The following is a 27,705-nucleotide window of genomic DNA, read 5'->3' as shown; positions in this document are numbered from 1 at the left end:
GCAACCCTAATTCCCATAGACACTTTGATGGAAATTGAATTGCAAGATCAACTGTCTATTCAAGGTTATAAAGTTGTGGAATGATAGGCTATTTTCAGCTGTGATTTCTTCACTGTGATGACATTATTCCAAACTGATTGTAAAAGTCCTTCAGCGGCTTTAGCCTGCTAATGGCAGAACCTGGTTATCCTTAAAGGAATAATTCACCTATAATGCATCATTTATGTATCAAGTGCTCACCGTGTGCTGCCTTCAATTCCTAAAACAAAGTTTTAGTTGGTCATGGAAAGACATTTTGACAAATAAAGCCCAGTCTTCATTATAAATTGTGCTTAAATATTTTAAATGTTTCCCTGTATTTAACAGATGAAGGTGTGGAAGGAGGCTGTCCTGCTCCCACTACTGTGCGGCCAAATTAAAGGAAAGGTGTGTTGATGTACTGTGTGTAAATCCATACATTGGGATTGATATTAATTCATTGCCTCTTTCAGGTGTATTTCATTTTGCACTTTATATTGGGTATTAATACTTTCATGTTTTACACTCCAATTATTGTCAGTTTTGTGCGAGTTTAGTTATGATTTGTCATTGTTTACTGTGCTTTCATCAATAAAACATTGAGGAATGAATTTGTTCTTTATTTTCAGACACACTATTTATTGAATTGTACACTTCATTATATATGAGCATCCAAGACAACATAAAATATAAATGGGAATTTATTCAGAGAATAGTTTTATAAAAATAAAATAAAAAAACATTTGTAGCTTTTGATCCTTAACTTTTCTCTATATACTGTAGAAACCATACTGTCTCTCCTATGAATAACACATGATGTCCTGTCAGTGTTAGGCTATTGAAACATATCAATCATACACACTAATTAATTGATCACATATTTTGCCTACACATTTCATCTGTCAAACAATGGAAATGCCTTTGCATACAGCACCATGATTCTAAATGGCAACCTGTTATACAACTATACAAAGCTTTTTTACATAAAGATTGACAAATTTGGGAAATAACAAATAAATGTTTTAAATATATGTAAAACTACATTACATAATGTGTTGAGTAATCGTACCATAATTAAAAATAATGTGAACTGTTGCAAGTCCTACCAATCACATTGTGAAGTTTTGTTCAATAAAAATGGTTTTAAAAGTGTGTCAGTGACCTCATAAAGCATTGTATGTGTCGTGTCATTATGACATACAGTTTGTGACTTTACTTTGTCCTGGATGGAGCTGTCCCTGGATTCCCCTTCCTCTTCAGATGGCACTGTTATTACGAACAGTGTATAGATTACTTTTACTAAGATGGAAACAGATGTCTTTCTTTAACAAGGTAATGTACAGGATTACATTTATAATCTTAGAAATCACATTACAGTTACTATTGTAATCAAGTTATCTTTACTTCAGTTACATGAGCACTGGACTTTTGAAAGATATCATGAGAGCTGAGGTGTCTTTTGATCAAGGACCAGGTTTTAATATGTTTTTTTGTGAAACACCTTGAATCAGACCTCATGATTTGGTCTCTTGCTCTGCTTGTGGTATAGGCTGGTGTGAGATTTCAAAGTAACACAAAAGTAATTAGTAAATCTAATTACTGTATTGCTCTTGCAATGGGAAGTGTAATAAAATTACATAAGGTAAATTAGATGACAAATGTCTATGTAGCCACTTAGCCATATGACCACAGAATAAAAACACTTAATTATGAACTATAAAAGTATGGGATGGGAGGATGGACACTGGATATCTGTAATGATTTTTAATGTAACTCACCTCTGTATTTTAATTCATATTAAATCAGGTCACTCTGAAACACTCTTTTATTAGGTTAGGGTTTGCGAAAAAGAAACGTTCCAAGAGGCCCACAGTGACATCTGTGATTCAAATAAGTCAAAATAAACATTTCATTAATGAATTTGGCTACTGTGTCCAACAAATACATTTTAATGAACATTTATACATTAGACCACTTCATGTGTCTTTGAAATGCATGCATGACACAAGCGCTGAGTGGGCAGAGTGAATTCTTTTATTTTGTCGTATTTCATTATTATGATTAAACCAAACACATCACTGGAAAGGTGTTGATCAGCCGAGTAACAGCATTGCAATATGAAGGCTGTACCTGGCTCCTGCTTTGAAATATTGACCTCTGAACTTTGACATTGATGCATGTTGTAAGTCTTATAATTCAGCAACTGAATGGGCTACAATGATGAAACCAACTGTTATATAAAGCTCTTGAACTCTTCCATCATGAGGGCCACCGTTTGGTGCGATCACCAATAGGGGACATCACCAAAAATTGTAAAAACTGAATCTCACCTAGTTATTATTTATATTTTAAAATTTTGACCAAACTACTGTGTTTCACATCCACCCATACCCATGAGTGCACTCTCAGTTTTATAGTCCAGACATCCATTTACATGTTTTAGTAATTTACAAAAACAAAACTACAATTCCCTGCTGAAGCAGATTACAACGTGATAGACAGCCCATTAAATATGTAGTTCTTCTGGTTGGCAAACTAGGGTTGTGAGTAAGTAGGGTTTCAAAAAGAACTATAGTATAAAGTAACTTCCTAACAGACATGCTACTGCAAAAGCACAATACGTGTTGTATTAATTCAGCCCAAAAACATCGTCTTATGGTTATTATTATTAGCCAAAATTGCTTGTTTGGGAGATTCATACTAGTTGCTAAGGTAACCGTAATGGCGCAGGCGCGTAAGCCTGACCACAGAAACGGAAGTAAAAAATAAATAAAAATGTGTTAGGCAAAGAAATATGAATAACTGATATTGCCAACAAATAATTTACAAATATGTCATCCTTTATTAAAATTTGTGTTTTCATGTTGAAATCCAGGCACTAGATGCTAGGGGCGTTTTCGCTGACATTTTGGAGAGGCAGGGTACACTCTGGACTGGTCGCCAGTCCATCACACAACCACTCACACTCCCATTCACACCTAGGGCAATTTTAGAGTCTCCAATGAACCTATTCTATTCGGTCTCTTTATGCTAAATATTTTCACTTTTTTAATTTTTTATGTAGGCCTAAAGAACAAAGTGATATGTGATACAAAGACCACAAGGACATTCATACATTAATTCATGTCTACCATTTTATACATACATATATTTAAGAAAATAGCCTATAATTGTAAGCTGATATTTACACTGGAGAAACAGTGCAGGGAGAAACAAAAACAAGCATGTAAGTGTATAGGACATGTTAAGAAATCTACAAATATTCTAAGAAATGTATTGATAAATGCATCTAAAGTACTGAATACTATCCGTGTAACCAGTGAATCCCTATTAGTTTATGTGCTCCTGTTTCAGTGTTTGTGCTTCAGTGACGACAGCGTTTTAATTTTGAGTGGTGATTAAAGTTGGCATGAAAGCAAGTATGTTGTATATGTGAAAATGTCCCATTGGATTGTAGGAAGTTGTGGATTGCAGGGGGTGAGTTAGCGTTAAGTCGGTCGTTCATTCAGTGTCATCCTCATAAAATGACCTATGCAGTCTGTATTACCTGACACAGAGGGACAGAAATATCAGTTTTGGGGGGGTCAGATAATTTTTCTGATATTGTGAAAAAATATAATTACAGTTACAATACAAGTCAACTCCTATTTTCACTGTAGGAACATTTTAATGTAAAGCGATTTCAGCGACACCCCTATTGTGGACCGCACCATTTTTCAATGGCTGTCAATCATTCTCCATTCAGTATTCAAACAGCGCAATAAACTGTTGGACAGATAGACACTAGGATTTGTGCGCTCGACATTTCTTCGCTTTGTGCCGTGGCGTGAACTTTTAAATGCGCAGCGCTGCACACTGAGACTCCATGTTGCTTTGAGCACATCATTCTGCACCCGCGATGCGCATACGCGCTTTGTGCGCTCTGTTTTGAAGCGTTTCGTATTATCATGGTTTTGCGCACTGAAATATTATTAAAAGCCTATATTTTTTTATACCTAGCCTGCACAATACATTTAAAATAAGCATAATTTAATTGTATATTATTTCTGTGTAGTGTAGTGTATGCTTTATAAATAAACACTTCTGAATTCTTGACATTCACATATAAATATAATATTGTGAAATTTATGATTGCCTGATTGAATTTTATAAGAGTACTAATAGTAATTTGTTTTTATTAACATTTAGATTTTATAAAATTACTATGCAGATTTTTTCAAGAATTACGTTTTTGCTGCTGATTTATACACTCACTAAGTTTAATAAAAATACATAATACATTTATGTAATGTTTAAAGGTGTTAACTGTAATCTTACACTGCAAAATGATAACTTACAAAGGATTAAATTCATCACAATTATGTAAGTATCTGGATATTTGCCGCGGGGCGAGGGCTTCGATAACCTCTCTCTTTTTTGACCATACATGTGTTTGCATCCCTGTAGCAAGATAATTCTATCTATATATATATCATAATGCTATATATATATATATATATATAACAGATCAGAGTCACAAATGTATTCCAAAACATAGATTTTACAAAAAAATCTATAAATATTTTTTTTTATATATATAAGACATGTACAACTTCACATAAAATATCAATGAAATATACAAATCAGAATCAACAATACATTCCCAATTCCACAACTTGGATTTCACACAAAACTAAATAGATATTTATAAAAATGAATTATTATATTAATTATTATAAATAATTATTATACATCCTAAACCAACATTGATCATTCAATATCACGTTTCGAAAACGCATGCTAACACACACGCTGCTTTATTTAATTGTGAAGTCTGAGTCTCTTCCACCTTTATGAAACACATTTACACATGTATTTCTCCTCATAGACAGTAGTGAGACTCTTCTGTGGATCACCTGATGGTTTCTGCTCCTCTCATGATCATTTCACACTACGATATAACACATCTGTCAGAGTTTGGTGTTTGATATTAATATACTCTGTAAAGTGGAACAGAAGAGAAAACAATCAGAGTTCAGTGGAACAAAGTGCAAATTATTATATTTCAATTACTGTTTTTTTTTGTTTTGTTGTAAAAAATAAGTTAAATTGAATTCCTGTAATTAGATTAATTACTGACAATACATGATCTTGGATAGATATTTGTGTTTTTAAATATAATAGATGTAAAGCATGAATCATGTTCATATGTGTGTGTGTGTGTGTGTCGGTGCGACTCCTATTGAGTCTCTGTAAAGGAGAAACTAATGAGTGTACGGCGTATGGAATAAACCACAGGGAGCAAATACAAATGTTATTTTGAGTTCAAACACAAACCTTTAGTTAAAGCCGTTTGTCCTCTAGTTTAAACATGTTTGTAGGCTCTTAGTAAATAACTGAGAGTAAAGTAAGTGTAAAGTAGTGTGACGTGTTGCTTGTCACAGTAAAACACACTAGAGACAGAGACATTTCTCATGTGAGCTGGACGCTGTGAGCTGAAGCTGGAACTGCACTGATTTTAGCAGGAGTGCAGCGTTTTCCTACAGTCTGACCAAGTCTGTTTTCACACTGAAATGATTCACTTCTACTGTTAATAAAGCAGGTGTTGATGTTGTAGTGGATTTTTTCCTAAATCCCGACTATCTAGCGTCTACAAATCGACACTTAATAAATAAAACTGTAGTGTCTACAATCGACACTTAATAACCTTTATACTCCAGCTCTTTGCGTCTTCCGTCGACAACTGGCCGAGTTTCTAACTAACTTGCTTCCCTAAACTGACCAGTTTAAGCAGAAATGAACAGACAGACTTTCAGCAAATGTCCTTTAAATGCTTTAACCCTCTGGGGACCAAGGTGTTTTTGGAGCCCTTGAGATGTTCTGACATGCCTTGAAATTTGTGCTTTTTTCAGTTATTTATAAACATGTTAATGGCAAAGGTGTAAAATCACTCTATATAGCACAAACAGGGCTACCAAAATATGCGGGCAACGTGTATGTAGATGTTTGTATTTTTAAGAGAATAATGTTTATGCGTGGTTATTGGAAAAAATAAAAATGAAAGTGGCTGAATTAAGACCACAAAACACATATTAAATATGTGTCCACAAGACTTTTGTCTAATTGATGTTGTACCTTTGAGTACTGGCTTCAAAATTATGTGAAAATAGTCTTGCTTTATCGTTCACAAAAAAAAATACATTGATTTAAATGGTGTAAAACAGGTTTTGCTTGGAAAGCCAATATGCGAGGGGGGCGTGAAGGAGTAGTTTACACCTGGGATGTCCCACCCACTCTGCATAATAATGACTCTGAATAGTCATTCATTCAGGTGTGACACTGACTGAGCCACAATGCAAGGACAATGTATTTAGAAGAATACTTATATTGACTATTTAAGATTTCGCTTACATCTATCTTGTAAATATGTTTAGCTATTTTATTAAAAATGTTACAATTACAACAATAATTACAATTTCAACAATATTTCAAGTGTACTCTTTCTTTGTAAAAAAAAAAAAGAAAGAAAAAAAAGATTATAGGCCTACATTTTATCATATGTATTCATTTGTTTGAATATAGCCAACATTGGAACATCTAACATCTTAGTCTATGACTTTATTTTTGACAAAAATAGTGTGACTAACGCCTGACTAACGTTGTTTTATTGAAATATCAGGGCATAAATGTTAATTTACGTTGCTTATACAAATACATTTTATTTCAACATATTTCAGTCGATTTTTACTCATCTCAGTAGGCTATGGCAAAGCAGTTTATTCTTTCACACACAGACGCGCGATTCATATTCAGGCTAAACACTCTTTACAAATATGTACCCTTCATTCATCTCACAGAAACGCGAGTCATATTATAGAAATGCGATTCATCTTTTTGCGGTTTATAGGCCTACACTAACGTTATTCCATAATGTTATTCCACACTTGAGAAAAGAAAACAGCCTACCTCACTCCTCAGCGCGATCTGCTGCTCATATCAGGAGATATTTCTCCTCATCAGCACTGTGGAAACTTTTCTCCATAAAGGCTATAATGTCTCACTCGCGACGCGCTTTGTTTACAGTTGATGTGGGCGTTTCACAGATCTGAAATGGTTCTCAGAATTTGCATTTGAATAGCGCGCGCTCTCCGGGGAGTGGTCAAATTACTGTGAATCATCTCGTAATGAGCTCGACTGGAGTCGCTCTCTTTGTATACAGATTACAGAAACTAAGAATATTTGTTTTTTATATAAATGACTTCAATTAAAAGATGCGATCTCAAGCTTTATGCCCGTGGGTCTGTTTGCCTGTTTAACTGAATTTTCGCGGAGTTATAGATCATTTTCGAACGCGTTTCAAACGGGAGTTTACTGACAGAGAGAAGGCAGAAATCGCATCATCTTAATTTTTCTTTATTTGTCAAAAAGCAAAACACTTTATTTTTATTGTGAGTATACAGAAAAAAAATAGAAACTGAACAGGATCGATTGATGTATTACACGAAAATGAAAGATCAAAATTAACAGAGCATTTAGTGTTTATTTTCATTGCAAAAAAAAAAAAACGAGCAAAACGCATTGCAGCAGCATACAGACATAGGCGAGGCAGCTTGTGCGCCTATTGGCTGCTCTGCGGCAACTGCAGCAGCCTATTGAGAGAGGCCCTCTTGACGCCTTGACCAATGGGGGTGCTTCGCGCCCATTTGCATAGCGTCCCGCCGAAATAGGCGTGGCCTAGGGCTATAAATATAGCGTCGAGAGGCTGGTTCACTGATTTTCATCTCTTCAAGCGGAGCTCACGCATCGCTGGATCCTGAGAGAAGCCGCGCCGTCTGAAGAAGCCTTTCAGCGGGACGAGTCTGCATCGAAGCCGCTGGCCGCGCCGCCTTCTGCTGACATTCCTGCTGCGCTATCCGGTGCACTATATCCTTTACTGCTAGTGTGTTTTCGCCCCGCGAATCACACCCCTTTCTCTCTAAAAGAGCTGAGCGTCTTTTTCAAGATGTCTCGCACTCTAAGATTACGCAGCTCTCGCGCTCGCTGACGGCGGATGCCCTCATTACGAGCTGTTGCCTATGACGACTCTAAGGACTCGCATGGCACATTTTCAGAGGCTGCACCCCAGCCCGCTGCGCTGCCGCGCTGTAAAGCGCCGTGCTCAGCGAGGCTCTGAACCTCCTCCTACTGAGACGAGCTCGCCGGTTCGCCCGCCAGCTTCGCCGCCTGCTTCACGAGTCTATCACCCCCGGACAACGGCCGCTGTCTGCCGCCGTTTCCATCGCGGATGAGCCTGATGATGTGGCATTTACAGAGGAGGACAGCTGCTCTACCCTAGCGTCAGGCAGTGAGGATTGGTCGAGCTCTGTTGATCTCGCACCCCCTGCTTGTGAGTCATCTGGGAAACGGGCTAATATTGAGTCAGAGCTGACGCGTCTGCTCTCTCAGGCCGTTGAGAGCCTCGGCCTCAAGTGCTCGGCGCCCGTAGAACCAGCACACTGGATGGCTGTTTCCTTAAAGGGGCCGTGTTGATAACACCGTCTAGACCCGCGCTGTTTCTTCCTGAAGCTTCACGAAGAACTCGCGAAATCCTGGTCTGCACCCTTTTCAGCCAGAGTGAAAACTTCTGTTTCTGCAGCATTCTCCGTTGTCGATGATGCTAAAAACAGAGGATACCACTCTCTTCCTGCAGTAAGAGGAAGCTGTAGCTGCTTATCTTTGCCCGCCCTCCACTGGACGGCGCGCTAAGACTGCGCTCCCCTCTAAAGCCTGCCGCACCGCTTCAGTTTCTGCACGGCCACGCTTACACCGCCGCTGAACAGGCTGCAGCTGCGTTGCACACAATGGCCACGCTACAGGTTTTCCAAGCCAACCTTCTCTGCAAACTCGATGAGGAAGGACTGGAAGCTGTAAGCATTTCAGATTTGAAAAGCGCTACAGACCTCGCTCTTCGCGCTACTAAATCTGCTGCACAGGCCATAGGGCGGATTATGGCCTCTCTCACCGTTGCTGAGAGACACCTGTGGTTAGCATTTCCTGCCAAAGCGCGCTAGCTCCGCGACAGGTCGCTCTAAACAGCCGTCTGCTCGAAGCTCACAGCCGCAGCCACCGCCCGCCGCCGCCGCCTCACAGCGGCAACGGGTTTCAAAGTCGTCCTAGCCCTTCTAGGAAAACGACGGTGTTCAAGTCTCGCTGCGGCCAGACTTCCACAAAAACTACCAGCTCGCTCAGTTCCAGAAAATATGACTGTTCCAGCTTATTTAGCAGTAAACAAGTCGGTAACACTGCCCGCTTGCCTGCTTACAAACGCCGTTTCCACGGCAACCCAGATGTATCCCTCAAAGAGTGTATTTCCTGGTATTCCGGCCACGGGCGATGGTGTTATGAGTGTAGGAAAAAATGCCCACTACCTCGTGCTCATTCCTACACGCAAACACAGCTCATCACACAGAGCTTGCGCTCGTAAAATCGACTCAGGTCGATTGCGCATTAAAAGTAGTGAATGTGCCCACAACTCAGTGCTCATATACACTGCATGTCTTCCGGTTTCTGTAAAAACGAAACCAAAACACATACGGTCACAGACCAAAGGTGTGTTCAGTGCTTCTCATGTGCCCGCTGTGTCGCGCTCACATGCACTCACAGTCCGGCCACGGCCGATGGTGTTACGAGTGTAGAAAAAATGCCCACTATAACGTGCTCATTCCTACACACAAACACAGCTCTTCACACAGTGCTCGCGCTCATAAAATCGACTCAGGTCGATTGCGCATTAAATGTAGTGAATGTGCCCACAGCTCAGTGCCCACATACACTGCATGTCTCCCGGTTTCTGTAAAAACGAAACCAAAACACATACGGTCACAGACCAAAGGTGTATTCAGTGCTTCTCATCCTCGTCTGCCGCAAACACGGCACCTATGTTTCAGCACATAGAAGCTCTTCAGCTGCCACAGTGTCACGGCCAGAGCGCAAACTTCATTCAACCCCTAGCTATTCATGCGAATGCATGGGCACAGCTCCCGGGGTGTCAGAATGGGTGCTGAACATTATAAAAAGAGGCTATTCGCTACAGTTTGCTCGACGCCCTCGCCGCTGCAAGGCGCGAGTCGAAACTACGGTAAAAACGGAAGTAGCTCATCTACTTCGAGCCGAAATAGCGAAACTACTGAGCAAAGGGGCCATAGAACCCCTATCTCTAGCTCAGAGCGAAGGGGGCCTGTACAGCAGATATTTCCTGGTACCAAAGAAAGACGGGGGTCTCAGACCCATTTTAGATCTAAGACGGCTGAACAAAGCGCTTTCAAAGCGCCCGTTCAGAATGATCACGACCAGACAAATCCTCTCGCAAATTCGCCAGGGGGACTGGTTTGCGTCGATAGATCTAAAAGACGCGTATTTCCAGATACAATTAGCGTCTCGTCACGGGCGATTTTTGAGTTCCGCCTTCGAGGGCCAGGCATATCAGTATACAGTCCTACCGTTCGGCCTGTCTTTAGCACCCCGTACATCCACGAAGTGCATGGACGCGGCCCTCGCTCCCCTGAAAATTCGGGGAATGCGAGTTTTGAACTACTTGGACGATTGGCTAGTTCTGGCTCAGTCTCGTACAGAGCTCATAGAACACACGACCATTTTGCTCGAGCACCTCGAGAAATTAGGTCTCACAGTCAACTGGGCGAAGAGCTCGCTGTCTCCCAGTCAGGAAATATCCTTTCTGGGCACAGACCGGAACTCGCTGTCAATGACAGCTCAGTTATCGCCACAACGCACACTGGCCGTTCAGCGCATGACGGAAAGCTTCCGCCGCGGCGCTATGGTCCCGCTCAAACAATTTCAAGGATGCTGGGCCTCATGGCCACAGCATCGCCAGTACTTCAGCTGGGCCTCCTTCGGATGCGCCCACTTCAGTTCTGGCTACAAGCGCGTGTGCCGCGCCGAGCGTGGACTTCCGGTCTTTTTCGCCTCAAGGTCGATCAAAAATGCATTTCAGCTCTGAAACCTTGGACGGCGACCGACTGGTACTGGTCAGGAGTAAGCCTGGGGACTTCCTCGAGTGTGAAGGTGGTGTCCACGGACGCCTCCACCTCGGGATGGGGAGCGCTGCTCGAGGGCAGATCGTTCTTTGGCCTATGGTCAGAACGAGAAAAGCTTCAACACATCAACTGCTTGGAAATGATGGCAGTCGACAAAGCGCTCAGGCGCTTCTATCCCCAGATAGCAGGACACCACGTTCTAGTCCGTTCGGACAACATGGCAGTGGTGGCCTTTATAAATCACCAGGGAGGCCTCAGATCCCGAACCCTTCACAGGCCGACGGAACACCTCCTGGTTTGGGCCCAGCATGATTTGCGCTCACTGAGAGCAGCTCATGTGCCCGGCCACTTGAATTTGGGACCAGACAGACTGTCCAGGAACAACGTTCCGGCAGGAGAATGGTCCCTACACCCACAGACAGTCCAATTGCTGTGGAAGAAGTTCGGCAAAGCGGAAGAAGACCTGTTTGCGTCTCAAGAAAACGCTCACTGCCCGATATACTTCTCCAAGAGCAGGAACGCGCTGGCTCACGTATGGCCCCGCTGCCCGCTCTATGCCTTTCCCCCATTACGCTCATACCTCAGGTAATAGAGCGGATCAGGGAAAGTGGATGCTCGGTGCTACTAGTAGCTCCGTTCTGGAAAAACCAGGTCTGGTTCCCAGTTCTGATGCAACTAGTGAGCTCTGCCCCATGGCCGATACCTCTGAGGAGAGACCTCCTCACCCAGGCCAAGGGCTCAATTTGGCATCCTCGCCCGGAGCTTTGGGCCCTACACGTATGGGCCATCAATGGGTACCCGCTCACCTCCCCTCGGGAGTGCTAAACACGATCACGCAGGCTAGAGCTCCCTCTACGAGACGGCTCTATTCCTCAAAATGGTCTGTGTTTTCTAGCCGGTGCACAGCCCGTGGCGTGTCGCCCCAGGACTGTGGGGTGACGGACGTTCTTTCCTTCCTACAAGAGCTTCTGGAAAAGGGCAGAACCCCTTCCACGCTCAAGGTTTATGTGGCGGCTATAGCGGCGTTTGTCAAACCAACGCTAAGCCAGTCACTTGGAAGGAACGATCTGGTCATTCGCTTCCTAAGAGGAGCAAAGATGTTAAACCCTCCCAGACCCCCTTCAGTTCCCATATGGGACCTTTCCACGGTCTTGGAGGCCATGAAAGGTGCCCCATTTGAGCCAATCCAATCTGTGGATATCAAACACTTGTCCTTCAAGGCAGCGTTTCTTTTGGCTCTCGCTTCAGTAAAGCGTGTAGGGGACTTACGAGCGCTTTCAGTAAGCGCGACATGTATAGAGTTTGGGCCAAATGACTCCATCGTCAGGCTCAAACCGAGACACGGGTATGTTCCTAAATCCCTCAACACACCGTTCAGGTCCCAGGTCATTTCCCTGTCGGCCTTACCGGTCCCTGAGGAGGAGAAGGACGCCGCTTTGCTCTGCCCGGTAACAGGGCATTAAGAGCTTATGTGTCTCGCTCGTCTGCCTTCAGACAGACAGAGCAGCTATTCGTTTCGTTCTACGGACGCTCTAAGGGGCTAGCTGTGACGAAACAGACCCTATCCAGGTGGATAGTAGATGCCATAGCGCTGGCATACATCTCTAAGGGCCTGCAGTGCCCATTAGGTGTCAGAGCGCACTCCACAAGAGGCATGGCCTCTTCGTGGGCTTGGTCCAGTGGGATTTCTTTACATGATATCTGTATGGCGGTAGGCTGGGCCTCCCCGTCTACATTTATCAGGTTTTATAACCTGGAAGTTCCCGCTTTGCAAGCTAAGCTGTTGTCGGTCTAATAAGCCAGTACTATCTGCCCCGAGGTCGGCTCAGATACTGGAAACCGTTCGAGCAATGCTCACGGATCGATCATACAGCCCTGAGGGCAACTGTAAGACCCATATTTTCATCAGATCAGGCCAAAACTTTGCCCTGACTGTGTGGAACACTATTTTAATGCTCCCTGATGGGATGCTACCTATTCAGGAATGATGCTTTAGCCTCTCTTCCTGGGCTCTCTGTGAGTCCCTGATGATCATGTACCATATGGGCCCCGGGCACATGCCCTTGGGACTTTGGTATTGGATCTCAGCACGCATGGCGTTTTACATTGTGTTCCCCAAGCGTAAGTTCTTACGCAGTACGAGAGAACCTCTCGTAAGAGAACGTACTCGGTTACTAACGTAACCTCGGTTCTCTCTAGAGAGGGAACGAGTACTGCGTATACTTGCCGTGCCTGCAGTTCTCTCTGGTTCGCTCCGGCGATGAAAACCAGTGAACCAGCCTCTCGACGCTATATTTATAGCCCTAGGCCACGCCTATTTCGGCGGGACGCTATGCAAATGGGCGCGAAGCACCCCCATTGGTCAAGGCGTCAAGAGGGCCTCTCTCGATAGGCTGCTGCAGTTGCCGCAGAGCAGCCAATAGGCGCGCAAGCTGCCTCGCCTATGTCTGTATGCTGCTGCAACGCGTTTTGCATTATATAAAAATTAAGGATAATTTTTGGCTTCAATATCTCACGGAAAGAGACTTTCCCCCAAGCGTAAGTTCTTACGCAGTACTCGTTCCCTCTCTAGAGAGAACCGAGGTTACGTTAGTAACAGAGTACGTTTTAATGATGACTTCATTTGTTAATCACAAGATTCTAACAGACTGTCTAGTTTCATTTCCCAAACTATGTTATTTCTACACACATATGCACACACTCAAAGACACAAGTTTTCCATTGGTTTCGTACAGTACATCCTGTTCAGATGTTAGATGTTAAATAAGGTTAGATGTTAGAAACATGGTTAGTTTAATATACAGTTTAAAATTTCTACGACAATGTATAAAGCTGTGACAGTGAGCTTTTGTTCTCTTTCCTCCTTTGTGTTAAACATTTCAATAACTTCACATTTTGTTCTCACACAAACCCTTTGTTGCAATAAAGCTTAATGATCATTTCCTTTCACGAATGTTTGAAAGGTTTGTTCACATATCAGAGGTAAATGAAGATCTCTTTAATATCTCAGTGATGTTTCCTCACCTCAGGACACAGTTTGAGTCTCGTAGCTCGTCTCTGAGTCGCTGCTGTGAGTCTCCTATATTATTGCCTCTCAGATCAAGCTCTTTTAGAAACTGCAGTGCTTTTGAGTTAGTCAAAGACTGAGTTAGAGAAGAAACATCTGTAATGCCACAGTTCTGTAGACTAGAAAGACACAAACAGAGGAAGAGAGATTATCTTACAAACAAATCATGAATGTGAAGAATTTTACACAAATATAATATGAACTCAGACTCACTGTGAGATATTGAGTATAAAGTGTTTTAGTTTAAAAAAAACAGAAAGTGCACTGCCATAAACAATGAAACATAAGCACTGCTGTCTTCAAATAAATAAACTTCAGTCACACTGTAATTGCTGTACAGTATAATGATACTAACTGTAGTTTCTCCAGCTTGAATTGTGGGTTCATCAGTAGATCACTGAGGTTTTTCACTCCAGAGTCTCCTAGTTTATTCCCGCTCAGGTCCAGCTCTCTCAGGTGTGACGGGTTTGATTTCAGAGCTGAAGTCACATCAGAATAACCTTCATCTGTCATATAACAGCAGCTTAAACTACATTAGCAGAGAGAGAGAAGAAAATAAGACAGAAGAAAAGAAAACTCTTTATTCTGTAAAGTCACATCATCTTCATAAGCAAATACAACAGAGAGAGGAAGAGAGATCTTCATCTTTATTTCACCAGATTACAAAATACTAAGTTTGCACAAATACAGTGTTAAAGTGTTTTAGTTTAAACTGTTGAAGTGATTTTAAGCATTTTGATTCTTGTATGTGAATGTGACTGACCTCAATCTCTCCAGTTTACAGTGTGAATCCTTCAGTACGGCACAGAAGTGCTTCACTCCAGAGTCTCCTAGTGTATTCTCGCTCAGGTTCAGCTCTCTCAGGTGTGACGGGTTTGATTTCAGAGCTGAAGTCAGGATGAGACTCTGTTCCTCTGTAATACTGCATCTATACAGACTGAAGTCAGAAAGAGAAAATGACTCAGATCTATACTCAGAAAATACATTGTTGATGTATTTATGTTTACAAAAGTTTCTACCAGAGCACTTCATCTATGAGAGGTTTCCTGTACACGACTCCTTAGGGAGTTTTCTCCGTTTTTCTTTTCTTTTCTTTAATCTTTGTCTTTATTTTCGTCTTCGGACCTTTTCCTACGTTCAGTGAAGTGAACGTAGCCGGCAACTTAACTTTGAGTAGACTTTTAAACTTCCCGCAAACTCCGTTTTGCTCCAGAAGTACGAGAAGAACGCACAGCTCTAAAGGAACACTTCCGCAGTCACACCGAGACTCTAATGCAAGTATCGAGCTTTTAATGCGTTTAAGATTGTCTGCCCCTGCCTAAGTTGATTTGATTTCTTGTTGTCTCTCTCAAAGGTTACCTTGTCTGTGATTTTGCCATACTGTGATCATTCTGTGATCTCTCCATATTCCTCTCACTCTCTCATGCTCTCTCACTCACTCTCTCTCTCTCTCTCTCACTCACTCACTCACTCACTCACTCACTCACTCACTCACTCACTCACTCACTCACTCACTCACTCACTCACTCTCTCTGATTCGTTATTTGTTTGTATTGTACTGTTTGTATTGCTATATACGCATTTTTACTCTGTGTGAATCGAAGTTATGTATTCCTTAGTTTCTTTTTATTAATCCCAATAATCTTCTTGAATTGAATCTGCTTTATTGCTCACCAAATCGAAGTCCCTGAAAACGTACAATCTAAGCTACGAAGCTTTTATTATTTACTACGTTGAGTAGTTTAATTTTATAAACACAGAAAAATGAATGTTCATGGCCAGAAAATTTATCTTTCTTGGAGTTTGTAAGAAGGGTACTTTTATTGATATTTAATAAGGAAGTCTTACATAAAGTTTGCGGGACAAACAGTATGTTTAGATAACTGAAATTAATTCTGGTAAAGGTTACCCGGACAATTGATCAAATATTCCCTCATTGGGTAATTTAATCTGTGTAGACGATAAGCAAATCATATTCATAAACTCATGAATATTCCCTTCATTTGAGTTAATTATTGCCCAGAAGTGATTGTCGCTACAGTATATACTGTATATATATAAACCAAAATACAGCGAATAGTCTTCTTGGTGCGCCTACTTTTGAAAGTCAACATTTAGATTATGTGAACTAAGTTAAATGCATTGTAAAGGCCTAGGTCACTCTGGAATAAATCACAACGTGTTTCATGATAAAAACATGACTTTAGTTTACAGTCCGGAAAATACAGTAGGTTATAGTAAATTATTTCACGGATAATTATTTCACGCATTTGAGAACTGAAAGCCTCATAAGAAAGCCCTGTCGAGGCTCTTCCCCGGTGCGGGTCGTGTCGAGCCATTAGTCTGGGTGTTTGATGAGAAAAAGATGAAATGTAGTAGTTGCAATAAACGCGTTCAGAATCCGTACAACTGCAGCAGCGGAGGACTTTTATTCTGCTGAGCGGAGCTGAGGAAGAACTGATGACGGGACAGTTTGATCTTCGGCTGACAAATCAGAGGAAAGGAGCGTTTCATTCCCGCCTACGTGTAGAAATCGAATATTCAAGCTGTTTATAAATGTTTCTACCTGAGAACGAAAAGTGAAAAATCAAGCTGAATACTTGTTTTTAGTTTGTTTGAAAAAATAAAATAATGAAAAAGGAAGTGTTTTCTCGTTTTTCTACTTTCAATATTAAATAAAAAAACGAATGAACACACGACACGGTCCGTGTATCATCTGATCATTTCATTTCCTGTTTGGAATGGAATAACGAGAAATGAAAAGACGGATCGTTTATTCGGTGTTTCGTTCAGTTTAACTCTCTGGGGACCAAAAACGCGCCCGCGCGTTTTGCTCGTTTTTTTTTTTAGCAATGAAAAATAAACACAAAATGCTCTGTTAATTTTGATCTTTCATTTTCGTGTAATACATCAATCGATCCTGTTCAGTTTCTATTTTTTTTCTGTATACTCACAATAAAAATAAAGTGTTTTGCTTTTTGACAAATAAAGAAAAACTAACATGATGCTATTTCTGCCTTCTCTCTGTCAGTAAACTCCCATTTGAAACGCGTTCGAAAATGATCTATAACTCCGCGAAAATTCAGTCAAACAGGGAAACAGACCCACGGGCATAAAGCTTAAGATCGCAGCTTTTAAATGAAGTAATTTATATAAAAAACAAATATTATCAGCTTCTGTAATCTGTATAAAAAGAGAGCGACTCCAGTCGATCTCATTACGAGATGATTCACAGTAATTTGACCACGCCCCGGAGAGCGCGTGCTATTCAAACGCAAATTCTGAGAACCATTTCAGTCTGTGAAACGCCCACATCAACTGTAAACAAAGAGGCATAATATAGCCTACCTTATGGAGAAAATTTTCCGTGCTGATATGAGGAGCAGATCCCGCTGAGGAGTGAGGTAGGCTAAGTTATCCTTTCTCAAGTGTTAATGTGGAATAACGTTATGGAATAACGTTAGTGTAGGCCTATGTAAACAAAAAGATGAATCGCGTTTCTATAATATGAATCGCGTTTCTGTGAGATGAATGAAGGGTACATATTTGTAAAGACTGTTTAGCCTAAATATGAATCGCGTTTCTGTGAGATGAATGAAGGGTACATATTTGTAAAGACTGTTTAGCCTAAATATGAATCGCGTTTCTGTGAGATGAATGAAGGGTACATATTTGTAAAGACTGTTTAGCCTAAATATGAATCGCGTTTCTGTGAGATGAATGAAGGGTACATATTTGTAAAGACTGTTTAGCCTAAATATGAATCGCGTTTCTGTGAGATGAATGAAGGGTACATATTTGTAAAGACTGTTTAGCCTAAATATGAATCACGTTTCTGTGAGATGAATGAAGGGTACATATTTGTAAAGACTGTTTAGCCTAAATATGAATCGCGCGTCTGTGTGTGAATAAACTGCTTTGCTAGAGCCTACTGAGATGAGTAAAAATCGACTGAAATATGTTGAAATAAAATGTATTTGTATAAGCAACGTATTAAACTGCAAATTAACATTTATAGGCTATGCCCTAATATTTCATAAAAACAACGTTACAGTCAGGCGAAGTATGAAAGACAATATTTTGTTGACTAGATTTGGGTACAGTTTTTACTGTAGAATATACTGTCACATCAAATAAGCTTTTCTGCTCATATATATAAAATACTATTTTGTCAAAAATAAAGTCATAGACTAAGATGTTCCAATGTTGGCTATATTCAAACTAATGAATACATATGATAAAATGTAGGCCTATAATCTTTTTTTTTTTTTTTTACAAAGAAAGAGTACTTTTTTTTGCAGAAATATTGCTGAAATTGTAATTATTGTTGTAATTGTAACCTTTTTAATAAAATAGCAAAACATATTTACAAGATAGATGTAAGCAAAATCTTAAATGGTCAATATAAGTCTTCTTCTAAATATATAGGCTATTTTGTCCTTGCATTGTGGCTCAGTCAGTGTCACACCTGAATGAATGGCTAATTATGCAGAGTCATTATAAAGAGTGGGTGGGACTGGGTAATCTAAGGTGTAAACTACTCCTCCCCCTCGCATATTGGCTTTCCAAGCAAAACCTGTTTTACACCATTTAAATCAATGTATTTTTTTTTGTGAACGATAAAGCAAGACTATTTTCACATAATTTTGAAGCTAGAACTCGAAGAGAAAACATCCATTAGTCAAAAGTCTTGTGGGCACATATTTTGTATGAGTTTTGTGGTCTTATTTCAGCAACTTTCATTTTTATTTTTTTAAATAACCACGCATAAACATTATTCTCTTAAAAATACAAACATCTACATACATGTTGCTCGCATATTATGGTAGGCCTGTTTGTGCTATATAGAGTGAATTTACACCTTTGCCATTAACATGTTTATAAATAACTGAAAAAAGCACAAATGTCAGAGCATGTCAGAACATCTCAAGGGCCCCAAAAACAGCTTGGTCCCCAGAGGGTTAATAAACGGAAAATGAGATTTCGGCTCGATTTCAAATTTTTCGTTTGTGGTTTACAAATCGGTTTATGGCTTTGATATTTCATTTGCACATGTGGGCGGCGCTGAAACGCCCCTTTCATCTGATTGGTCAAACCGCTTCGTCTTCAGTACAGCCAGAATAAGAGTCCGTACGGCACACTCACATCCCACTTTAACCCCCTGTGAGCAATAGGGGAAACCCAGAAAGTGCACTGCTATAAACAATGAAACATAAGCCCTGTTGTCTTCAAATAAATAAACTTCAGTCACACTGTAATTGCTGTACAGTATAATGATACTAACTGTAGTTTCTCCAGCTTGAATTGTGGGTTCATCAGTAGATCACTGAGGTTTTTCACTCCAGAGTCTCCTAGTTTATTCCAGTTCAGGTCCAGCTCTCTCAGGTGTGACGGGTTTGATTTCAGAGCTGAAGTCAGGATGAGACTCTGTTTCTCTGTAATACTGCATCTATTCAGACTGAAGACAGAAAGAGAAAATGACTCAGATCTATGATGATCAACTAACGTGTTCATCTTCATCCAGCAGACTTTTGCTGACAAATAAACAGGGATATCAAGGTAAAGGTAACATGGAGAAAGACTACACATTGTTCATTTAAATATACTACAAACACTGTAACAAAACAAAGGTTGAAATTGTTGATGTATTTGTTTACACATTCATTTCATTTAATTTTTAAAGGGTCATGAAACCCCAAAACACATTTTTTGATGATGTGACATGCACGTGACCTTTCCAACGTGATGACGTAATACGTGGCACATCTCAGAGATGGTGCAAGACGGGCATTTGTGGTTAAAAAGTATATATATATATATATATATATATATATATATATACCTCCTTTTTTTTAATATGTGACAAGACGGGCATTTGTGGTTAAAAAGTATATATATATATACCCCCTTTTTTTTTATATGTTGGGAAGTTAACCTTCCCAGACAATCCTGAGTAAACTTAGTGTCCCACATTTTTTGCTGCAAATGACTGGGCAGTAGTTCTTGGACCGTCACTCACAGCTATTAGTTCATGTGTTTTTTTCCTTCATTGATACTATGTTGTTTGTCGTTTATTTTTGTTGATTCTTGGTGTTTATGTTTTTGTATTTTTTTTTTTTCTTTGTATGTGAAGGGGAACTTTGTTTGTTCTTATTTCATGTTCAAAATTTAATAAAGAGATTGATAAAAAAAAAAAAAAAGTATATACTGTATATATATAAACCAAAATACAGCGAATAGTCTTCTTGGTGCGCCTACTTTTGAAAGTCAACATTTAGATTATGTGAACTAAGTTAAATGCATTGTAAAGGCCTAGGTCACTCTGGAATAAATCACAACGTGTTTCATGATAAAAACGTGACTTTAGTTTACAGTCCGGAAAATACAGTAGGTTATAGTAAATTATTTCACGGACCCCCTGGCACTTGAGAACTGAAAGCCTCATAAGAAAGTCCTGTCGAGGCTCTTCCCCGGTGCGGGTCGTGTCGAGCCATTAGTCTGGGTGTTTGATGAGAAAAAGATGAAATGTAGTAGTTGCAATAAACGCGTTCAGAATCCGTACAACTGCAGCAGCGGAGGACTTTTATTCTGCTGAGCGGAGCTGAGGAAGAACTGATGACGGGACAGTTTGATCTTCGGCTGACAAATCAGAGGAAAGGAGCGTTTCATTCCCGCCTATACGTGTAGAAATCAAATATTCAAGCTGTTTATAAATGTTTATACCTGAGAACGAAAAGTGAAAAATCAAGCTGAATACTTGTTTTTTAGTTTTTTTGAACAAATAAAAAGGAAGTGTTTTCTCGTTTTTCTACTTTCAATATTAAATCAAAAAAACGAATGAACACACCACACGGTCCGTGTATCATCTGATCATTTCATTTCCTGTTTGGAATGGAATAACGAGAAATGAAAAGACGGATCGTTTATTCGGTGTTTCATTTAGTTTAATAAACGGAAAATGACATTTCGGCTCGATTTCTAATTTTTCGTTTGTGGTTTACAAATCGGTTTATGGCTTTTATATTTCGTTTGCACATGTGGGCGGCGCTGAAACGCCCCTTTCATCTGATTGGTCAAACCGCTTCGTCTTCAGTACAGCCAGAATAAGAGTCCGTACGGCACACTCACATCCCACTTTAACCCCCTGTGAGCAATAGGGGAAACCCAGAAAGTGCACTGCTATAAACAATGAAACATAAGCCCTGCTGTCTTCAAATAAATAAACTTCAGTCACACTGTAATTGCTGTACAGTATAATGATACTAACTGTAGTTTCTCCAGCTTGAGTGGTGGGTTCATCAGTAGATCACTGAGGTTTTTCACTCCAGAGTCTCCTAGTTTATTCCAGCTCAGGTCCAGCTCTCTCAGGTGTGACGGGTTTGATTTCAGAGCTGAAGTCAGGATGAGACTCTGTTTCTCTGTAATTCTGCATCTATTCAGACGGAAGACAGAAAGAGAAAATGACTCAGATCTATGATGATCAACTAACGTGTTCATCTTCATCCAGCAGACTTTTGCTGACAAATAAACAGGGATATCAAGGTAAAGGGCGGGGCGGGGGGCGGGACGGGAGGGACAGACCAGGGCGGGACGGGAGGGACAGACCAGGGCGGGACGGGAGGGACAGACCAGGGCGGGACGGGAGGGACAGACCAGGGCAGGGCGGGGCAGGGCGGGGCGGGGCGGGGCGGGGCGGGGCGGGGCGGGGCGGGGCGGGGCGGGGCGGGGCGGGGCGGGGCGGGGCGGGGCGGGGCGGGGCGGGGCAGGGCGGGGCGGGGCGGGGCGGGGCAGGGCGGGGCGGGGCGGGGCGGGGCGGGAGGGACAGACCAGGGCGGGACAGGCAGTCCATCGGGCGGCCATGGAAGAGACAACCCCACGGGCGGCCAGGGCGGAGACGGCCCCTCGGGCGGCCAGGGCACAGGAACAGATACCGGCTCAGGAACTGGAACAGACACCACCGGCTCAGGAACTGGAACGGACCCCGGCTCAGGAACTGGAACGGACCCCGGCTCAGGAACCGACACCACCGGCTCAGGAACAGACACCACCGGCTCAGGAACAGGAACAGACACCACTGGCTCAGGAACAGACACCACCGGCTCGGCGGCGGTCATCTTCTCCGAAGACACAGGCTCGGCAGACGTGACGTGAACAGGCTTGGCGGTGGCCATCTTGTCCGAAGACACAGGCTCGGCAGGCGTGACGTGAACAGGCTCGGCGGCGGCCATCTTGTTGGAAGACACAGGCTCGGCAGACGTGACGTGAACACTCTCGGCGGCGGTCATCTTGTCCGAAGACCCAGGCTCGGCCGGCGTGACGTGAACAGGCTCGGCGGCGGCCATCTTGTCCGAAGACATAGGCTCAGGAACAGTCTCTGGCTGGGCAGACGTAACGTGAACAGTCTCTGGATCGGCAGACGTGCTGAGCAGCTCGGGCGGGGCCGGCAGGGCGAGCAGCTCGGGCGGGGCCGGCAGGGCAGGACGCCTGGGTGGCGCGGGCAGGGCAGGACGCCTGGGCGGCGCGGGCAGTCACCTCCGGGATGGTCTCTGGATTAGGAGCCACCGGACAATCAGCTGAAGAGACCCTTTTCCTCCTTCTCCGTCTCCGGACCACTGGACTCGAGACCACCGAACTCGGGACCACCGGAACTGGGACCACCGGACTCGGGACCACCGGAACTGGGACCACCGGAACTGGGACCACTTCCCTGGCAATTCTCTCCCGATGACGAATAAGACCCTCCACCATCGGCTCAAAACTGACCCGATCAAATGCTGATCGGATCAGCCAGTCCATCGGTTCGTCGAGCGCATGATTGAATAAGTCCTTACGAGCCTCCTCGCCAAGATTCAGCCCCTCAGCTGCGCTACAGAACCTCTGACTGAACTCTCTCACCTCCGTCCCCTGCTGACAGAGGGAGACAAGCTCCTTAAATCGGAGAATCCGCTCCCGTTGCGGACAGGAGACTGGTTGCGCCCCCTTTCTCCGCTGAGTCCTCATGGGTCGGTACGTTATGTCACGGCTAAATATAATACAAAAAGTGCGAGGACTCAAGTGGAGAGAATAGTGTTTATTTATAAAAGAAAAACAAATACAAAACAAAACCCACGAGGGGGAAAAACATAACTAGAAATACAAAACCAAAAACAGAACATGAACTTACTGGGGAATCACAGGGAACAGGAAACACTAGACAACGTACCGACACAGACTGCAAACAAGAGGGGACTTATAAAGGGAAACTAATCAGGAGGGAACAGGTGGAAGAACTCAAACAATAATCAGATAACAAGTGGGAGGGATCAGACAATGACATGAGCACATGGCCCAAAACAACAAAACACCCATGTGCAGCACAAGACAGGACAGGCATGTGACAGTTACCCTACATGTATATATATATATTATGTATATTATGTATGTATATAATACATATATAATATGCATGTATGTATTATATGTATATGATCCATTTCTTATGTGTGTGTGTGTGTGTGTGTATATATATATATATAGATATATATATACACACACACACACACACATATATGAATACTTAAGATGTAAAAGCCTCTAAGTGCCATCTGAAATTTTCTTCTAGTTTGATCATTTTTATCAAGCTTGTATGTTTATGTTCAGTTATTTCACTTTAATGGCAATGAAAAGGACCTATTAATTGTCATTAAAGTGAAATTACTGAACCTAAATATACAAGCTTGATAAAAATGCTCATTTTAGAAGATTTTTTTTTCTTTTACATCTGAAGTCTTCATGTATACCCATGTATATGAATGTGTGTGTGTATATGTGTGTATTGTATCTGACCTCAGTGTGTTACCCTACATGTGTGTATATACTGTATATATATATATATATATATACACATACACACACATTGCTTGTGATGTTGCCATCCATGAACGAATCAACAGAGATACACACACGCATACTATTGATTCATTCATGTTTATTCATTGATGGTAATATCACAAGCAAATAAATTACTTTTTCCTTACCAAAAATCAACATCTGTCATTGTTCACAGGTTTATGTGTGTGTGTGTTTTTTTGAGGTAAAATGTATTGGCTAAATGATATTTAACTTATATGAGAAATTACACAAAAGCTCTCGACAAAGGCGTGATCTGAATTGTGAGCACGAACGACGTAAAAACGCAGACGAAAGCGGAAAGAAGAACTAAAAACATTGCTCTAAGTTGGTGCAGTCAGTGGAATGGACTCTTTAAATTTCCACGCTGATGTGACCGCGCATGTTACGTGACAATACCAACCGTAATACCAGTACGTCCTGACTCCATTCATACAACCCGTATTCATACTATATAAAACATACTTTTTTAACGGTCGCGAAGTACGTTCTAATTTAAATGTAGTACCTACTCCCATAGTACGCGATTTCGGACGCAGTTTTAGTCCATATATGGAACACATGAAAAAGTGCCATAATCATGTGACATTCTGGGGATTTTTAAAAAGTGGGGTTGCAGCTTAATAGTTTAATTGACTGTTTAATTTTATTACTTTAAATTGTTCTGGCTCTGTGTGACTGAGGGAAAAAAAATATTAAAAGTAATATAATAAATAAATGAGCAATACTCACGTCAGTGTGTTGAGTTGACAGTGTTTATCCTGCAGTAGAGCAGCGATCTGATTCACTCGTGTGTCTCCTAGTTCATGTCCTCTCAGATTCAGCTCTCTCTGGAGTAACGGGTTTATACCCACAACTCTATTCACATACTGACAGGCTTCCTCAGCAGCAGGACTCACAAACCTGCAGAAGAGGCAATTCAGGTATCAACTAAATGTCCACTGCATTACAAAAAATGATTGATACGATAAAAAACGTAATTATTGTTTTAAAGACAAGCTTAAGTTAGTTATTTAGATGTCAATTTTTTCTTTAAACACTTAAATACACAAACAAATATATATTTAAAAGAAACTAGAGCAACACTCAGTCATAAAGCAAACATAAGCATAAGAACAGAAAGGTCTCACAGAGCAGAAGGGCAAAAGCTCACTAGATCATGATTTTCAGTATGAATACAAAGTGTGAAATTAAGATCTTTCTGTAAAGCAGGAGGAGTGAGAAACGTCAGCACAGAGAAAACTGGCTTGTGAAACTGCATGTTTGAGAACATCTGGAGACTCATAGACCTGGTGCAGAGAGATGCAGTGAATCTGGGCTTGATGGAAAACTATTATTGTTAATTATCAAGGTATACTCCTGAATGTCAGCACACATATACTGACCCATAATGTCTATTTGACCTGTAGCTCGTATCACAACTAAACTGTGTTGACGGTTATCATCATCATGACAGAACCTGCAGCATCTGATCTGATCTTGATCATTTTGATACAACAAATTGTACAGCTTATTATATAACTAAAATAATATATTAGTTATGAATATTTAGCCTGCATATAGCTAATTTAGTTCATTATTTGATCCCGTCTCACCTCAGTGTCTTCAGTTGACAGTCTGGATCCTGCAGTAAATCACTGAGCTCCTTCACTCCTGATTGTCCAGGATCATTTCCTGTGAGATCCAGCTCTATCAGGTGTGAAGGGTTTGATCTCAGAGCTGAAGCCAGAGCTTTATAACCTTCTTCTGTCACACTGCAGTTAGAGAGTCTAGAACAGAGAGGAAAACATTCAGCTGATTAATCAGTTAAACCTGAACAATATAAATCATTAAACTGAATTTAATTTTATTCTTTATACAAATGTATTGAAAGTCAGTTGCAAAAACTGACAATTGAATATGGAGGCAAACAAAAGGCTCAGTGAACTTTAATATGTTAGACATCAACATCCCTTTCAAGATTGCAATTAACTAAAACTGTACAACTCTGAAAGTCTATGATCTGAAAATGGTCGGAAAATTAGAAAATTAAAGTTTGGGAATGGCCCAATAAAGTCCAGACTTCAATTCCATTAAAATGCTGTGGAAGGACTTGAAACACAGCTCATGTTGGAAAGCCTACAAATGTCACTGAGCTGAAGCAGCTTTGCAAGGATGAGTGAGACCAGGGGCGCAACTACCCAGTGTCAGAGGGGTGTGAAGCAACAAATTTGGAGAACAATTTAACAATTCTTTGAGTGGTGGAGTTGAAACGGGTTACATGCTTATTTCACAGATAAGAATAACATTTTAATTTGATTCAATGGTTATTTAAAGTTTTACTTCAGAGAACTTTAGAGTGCTAATGTCTGTTAACATGAATATTTGAAAGCCTCCAAGCACAGACATCACACTTTAAATTAGGGCTGCACGATATTGGGAAAAAATTACATTGCGATATTTTTTTTCCCAACGATATATATTGCGAGCCATCAATCCAGGCTATAAGACTGTTTTAAAACTTTCACAGAGACCTCAAACGGAAAGCACAAAGCCTTTCTTTAAAGCGAATTTCGTTTTGTATTAATTGTATCTTAATTTTAATCAGTGTTTCATTATCCAATTTCCTAGATTTAATAAATAAAAAGTAAATATAGCAGACAATACATAATCACGACACGGAGGTGCCAGCGCCTGAACTGGAGCTTAAGCTATCATCCATGAACCGAAACTCAGCGTATAAGGTAGCCTATTCGCCTCACACACCTAAAAAAAAAAAAAAAGAAATATATCTATTATCTACAGAAATCTCTACTTTTAAACAGAACCATTCAAAACAACATAAAACTATGTAATCCGTATGAAATGTGCATTTCTCTCCGGCGCGTTCACTACTGCGAAGATCGCAAGTCAATATCGTCAACTTCATCTTTGCAGCCAACACAGAAAACACTTGTTTATTAATAAACAATTAAAATGTCTAAATGTTAAAATGAGAGAGAGAGAGAGAGAGAGAGAGAGAGAGAAAGAGAGAATAATATTTTTTTTACTTATTTTGAGGAATTATAGCCTAATGAACAAACAAACATCTGTTAAGATGTGAATGTTGGCTGTGAGCGGTGAGCAGCGGAACGTGCACGTCACCCCAGCAACAAGACATACAACAAACTCGTGTTTACTGTGTGCTACCCTGGTGCTACCGTTCTCTTAACCCTCTGGGGTCTGAGGGGTTTTTGGGGTCCTTGAGATGTTCTGACATGCCCTGACATTTGTGCTTTTTTCAGTTGCTTATAAATATATTAATGGCAAAGGTGTAATTACACTCTATTTAGCACAAACAGGGCTATCATAATATGTGAACAACATGCATGTACATGTTTGTATTTTTGAGAGAATAATGTTTATGCATGGTTATTGAAAAAACTAAAAACTAAAGTTTCTGAAATAAGGCCACAAAACACATACTAAATATGTGTCAATAAGACTTTTGACTAATGGATGTCGTTTCCTAGAGTTTTTCTTCAAAATGATGTGAAAATCATCCTGCCTAATCATTCACATAACACAATACATTGATTTAAATCTTGTAAAACACTTTTTGTTTGTAAAGGCAATATGCGCAAGGGGCATCAACAATCCAACACCATCATGCATATTTAGTGATTCACACCTGAGGAGACAATGGGGCCCGCATACTTAATGAGCCATTCATTCAGGTGTGTCACCTATAGCCACAAGAAA

The 27,705-nt window shown here is 41.1% G+C and overlaps 1 protein-coding gene across 1 annotated transcript in view; it reads right to left on the bottom strand.

Annotated features, from left to right (window-relative positions):
• Positions 1-27,705, bottom strand: part of LOC311305800 (uncharacterized protein) — a 1,224,369-nt gene that overhangs the window by 561,307 nt on the left and 635,357 nt on the right. The window contains exons 21-24 of the mRNA XM_084433678.1: positions 25,581-25,754; positions 24,718-24,888; positions 14,861-15,034; positions 14,453-14,626 (exon numbers count right to left, since the gene is read on the bottom strand). Of these exons, the coding sequence (XP_084289804.1) occupies positions 14,453-14,626; positions 14,861-15,034; positions 24,718-24,888; positions 25,581-25,754 (693 nt within the window). The remainder of the gene's footprint in view (positions 1-14,452; positions 14,627-14,860; positions 15,035-24,717; positions 24,889-25,580; positions 25,755-27,705) is intronic.

Source organism: Rutilus rutilus (genome assembly GCF_951802725.1).
Source record: "Rutilus rutilus genome assembly, chromosome: 1".
In the NCBI taxonomy this organism is placed as follows: domain Eukaryota; kingdom Metazoa; phylum Chordata; class Actinopteri; order Cypriniformes; family Leuciscidae; genus Rutilus; species Rutilus rutilus.
Note: the sequence above shows the minus strand (reverse complement) of the source record. Positions and strands in the feature narration are given on the sequence as shown.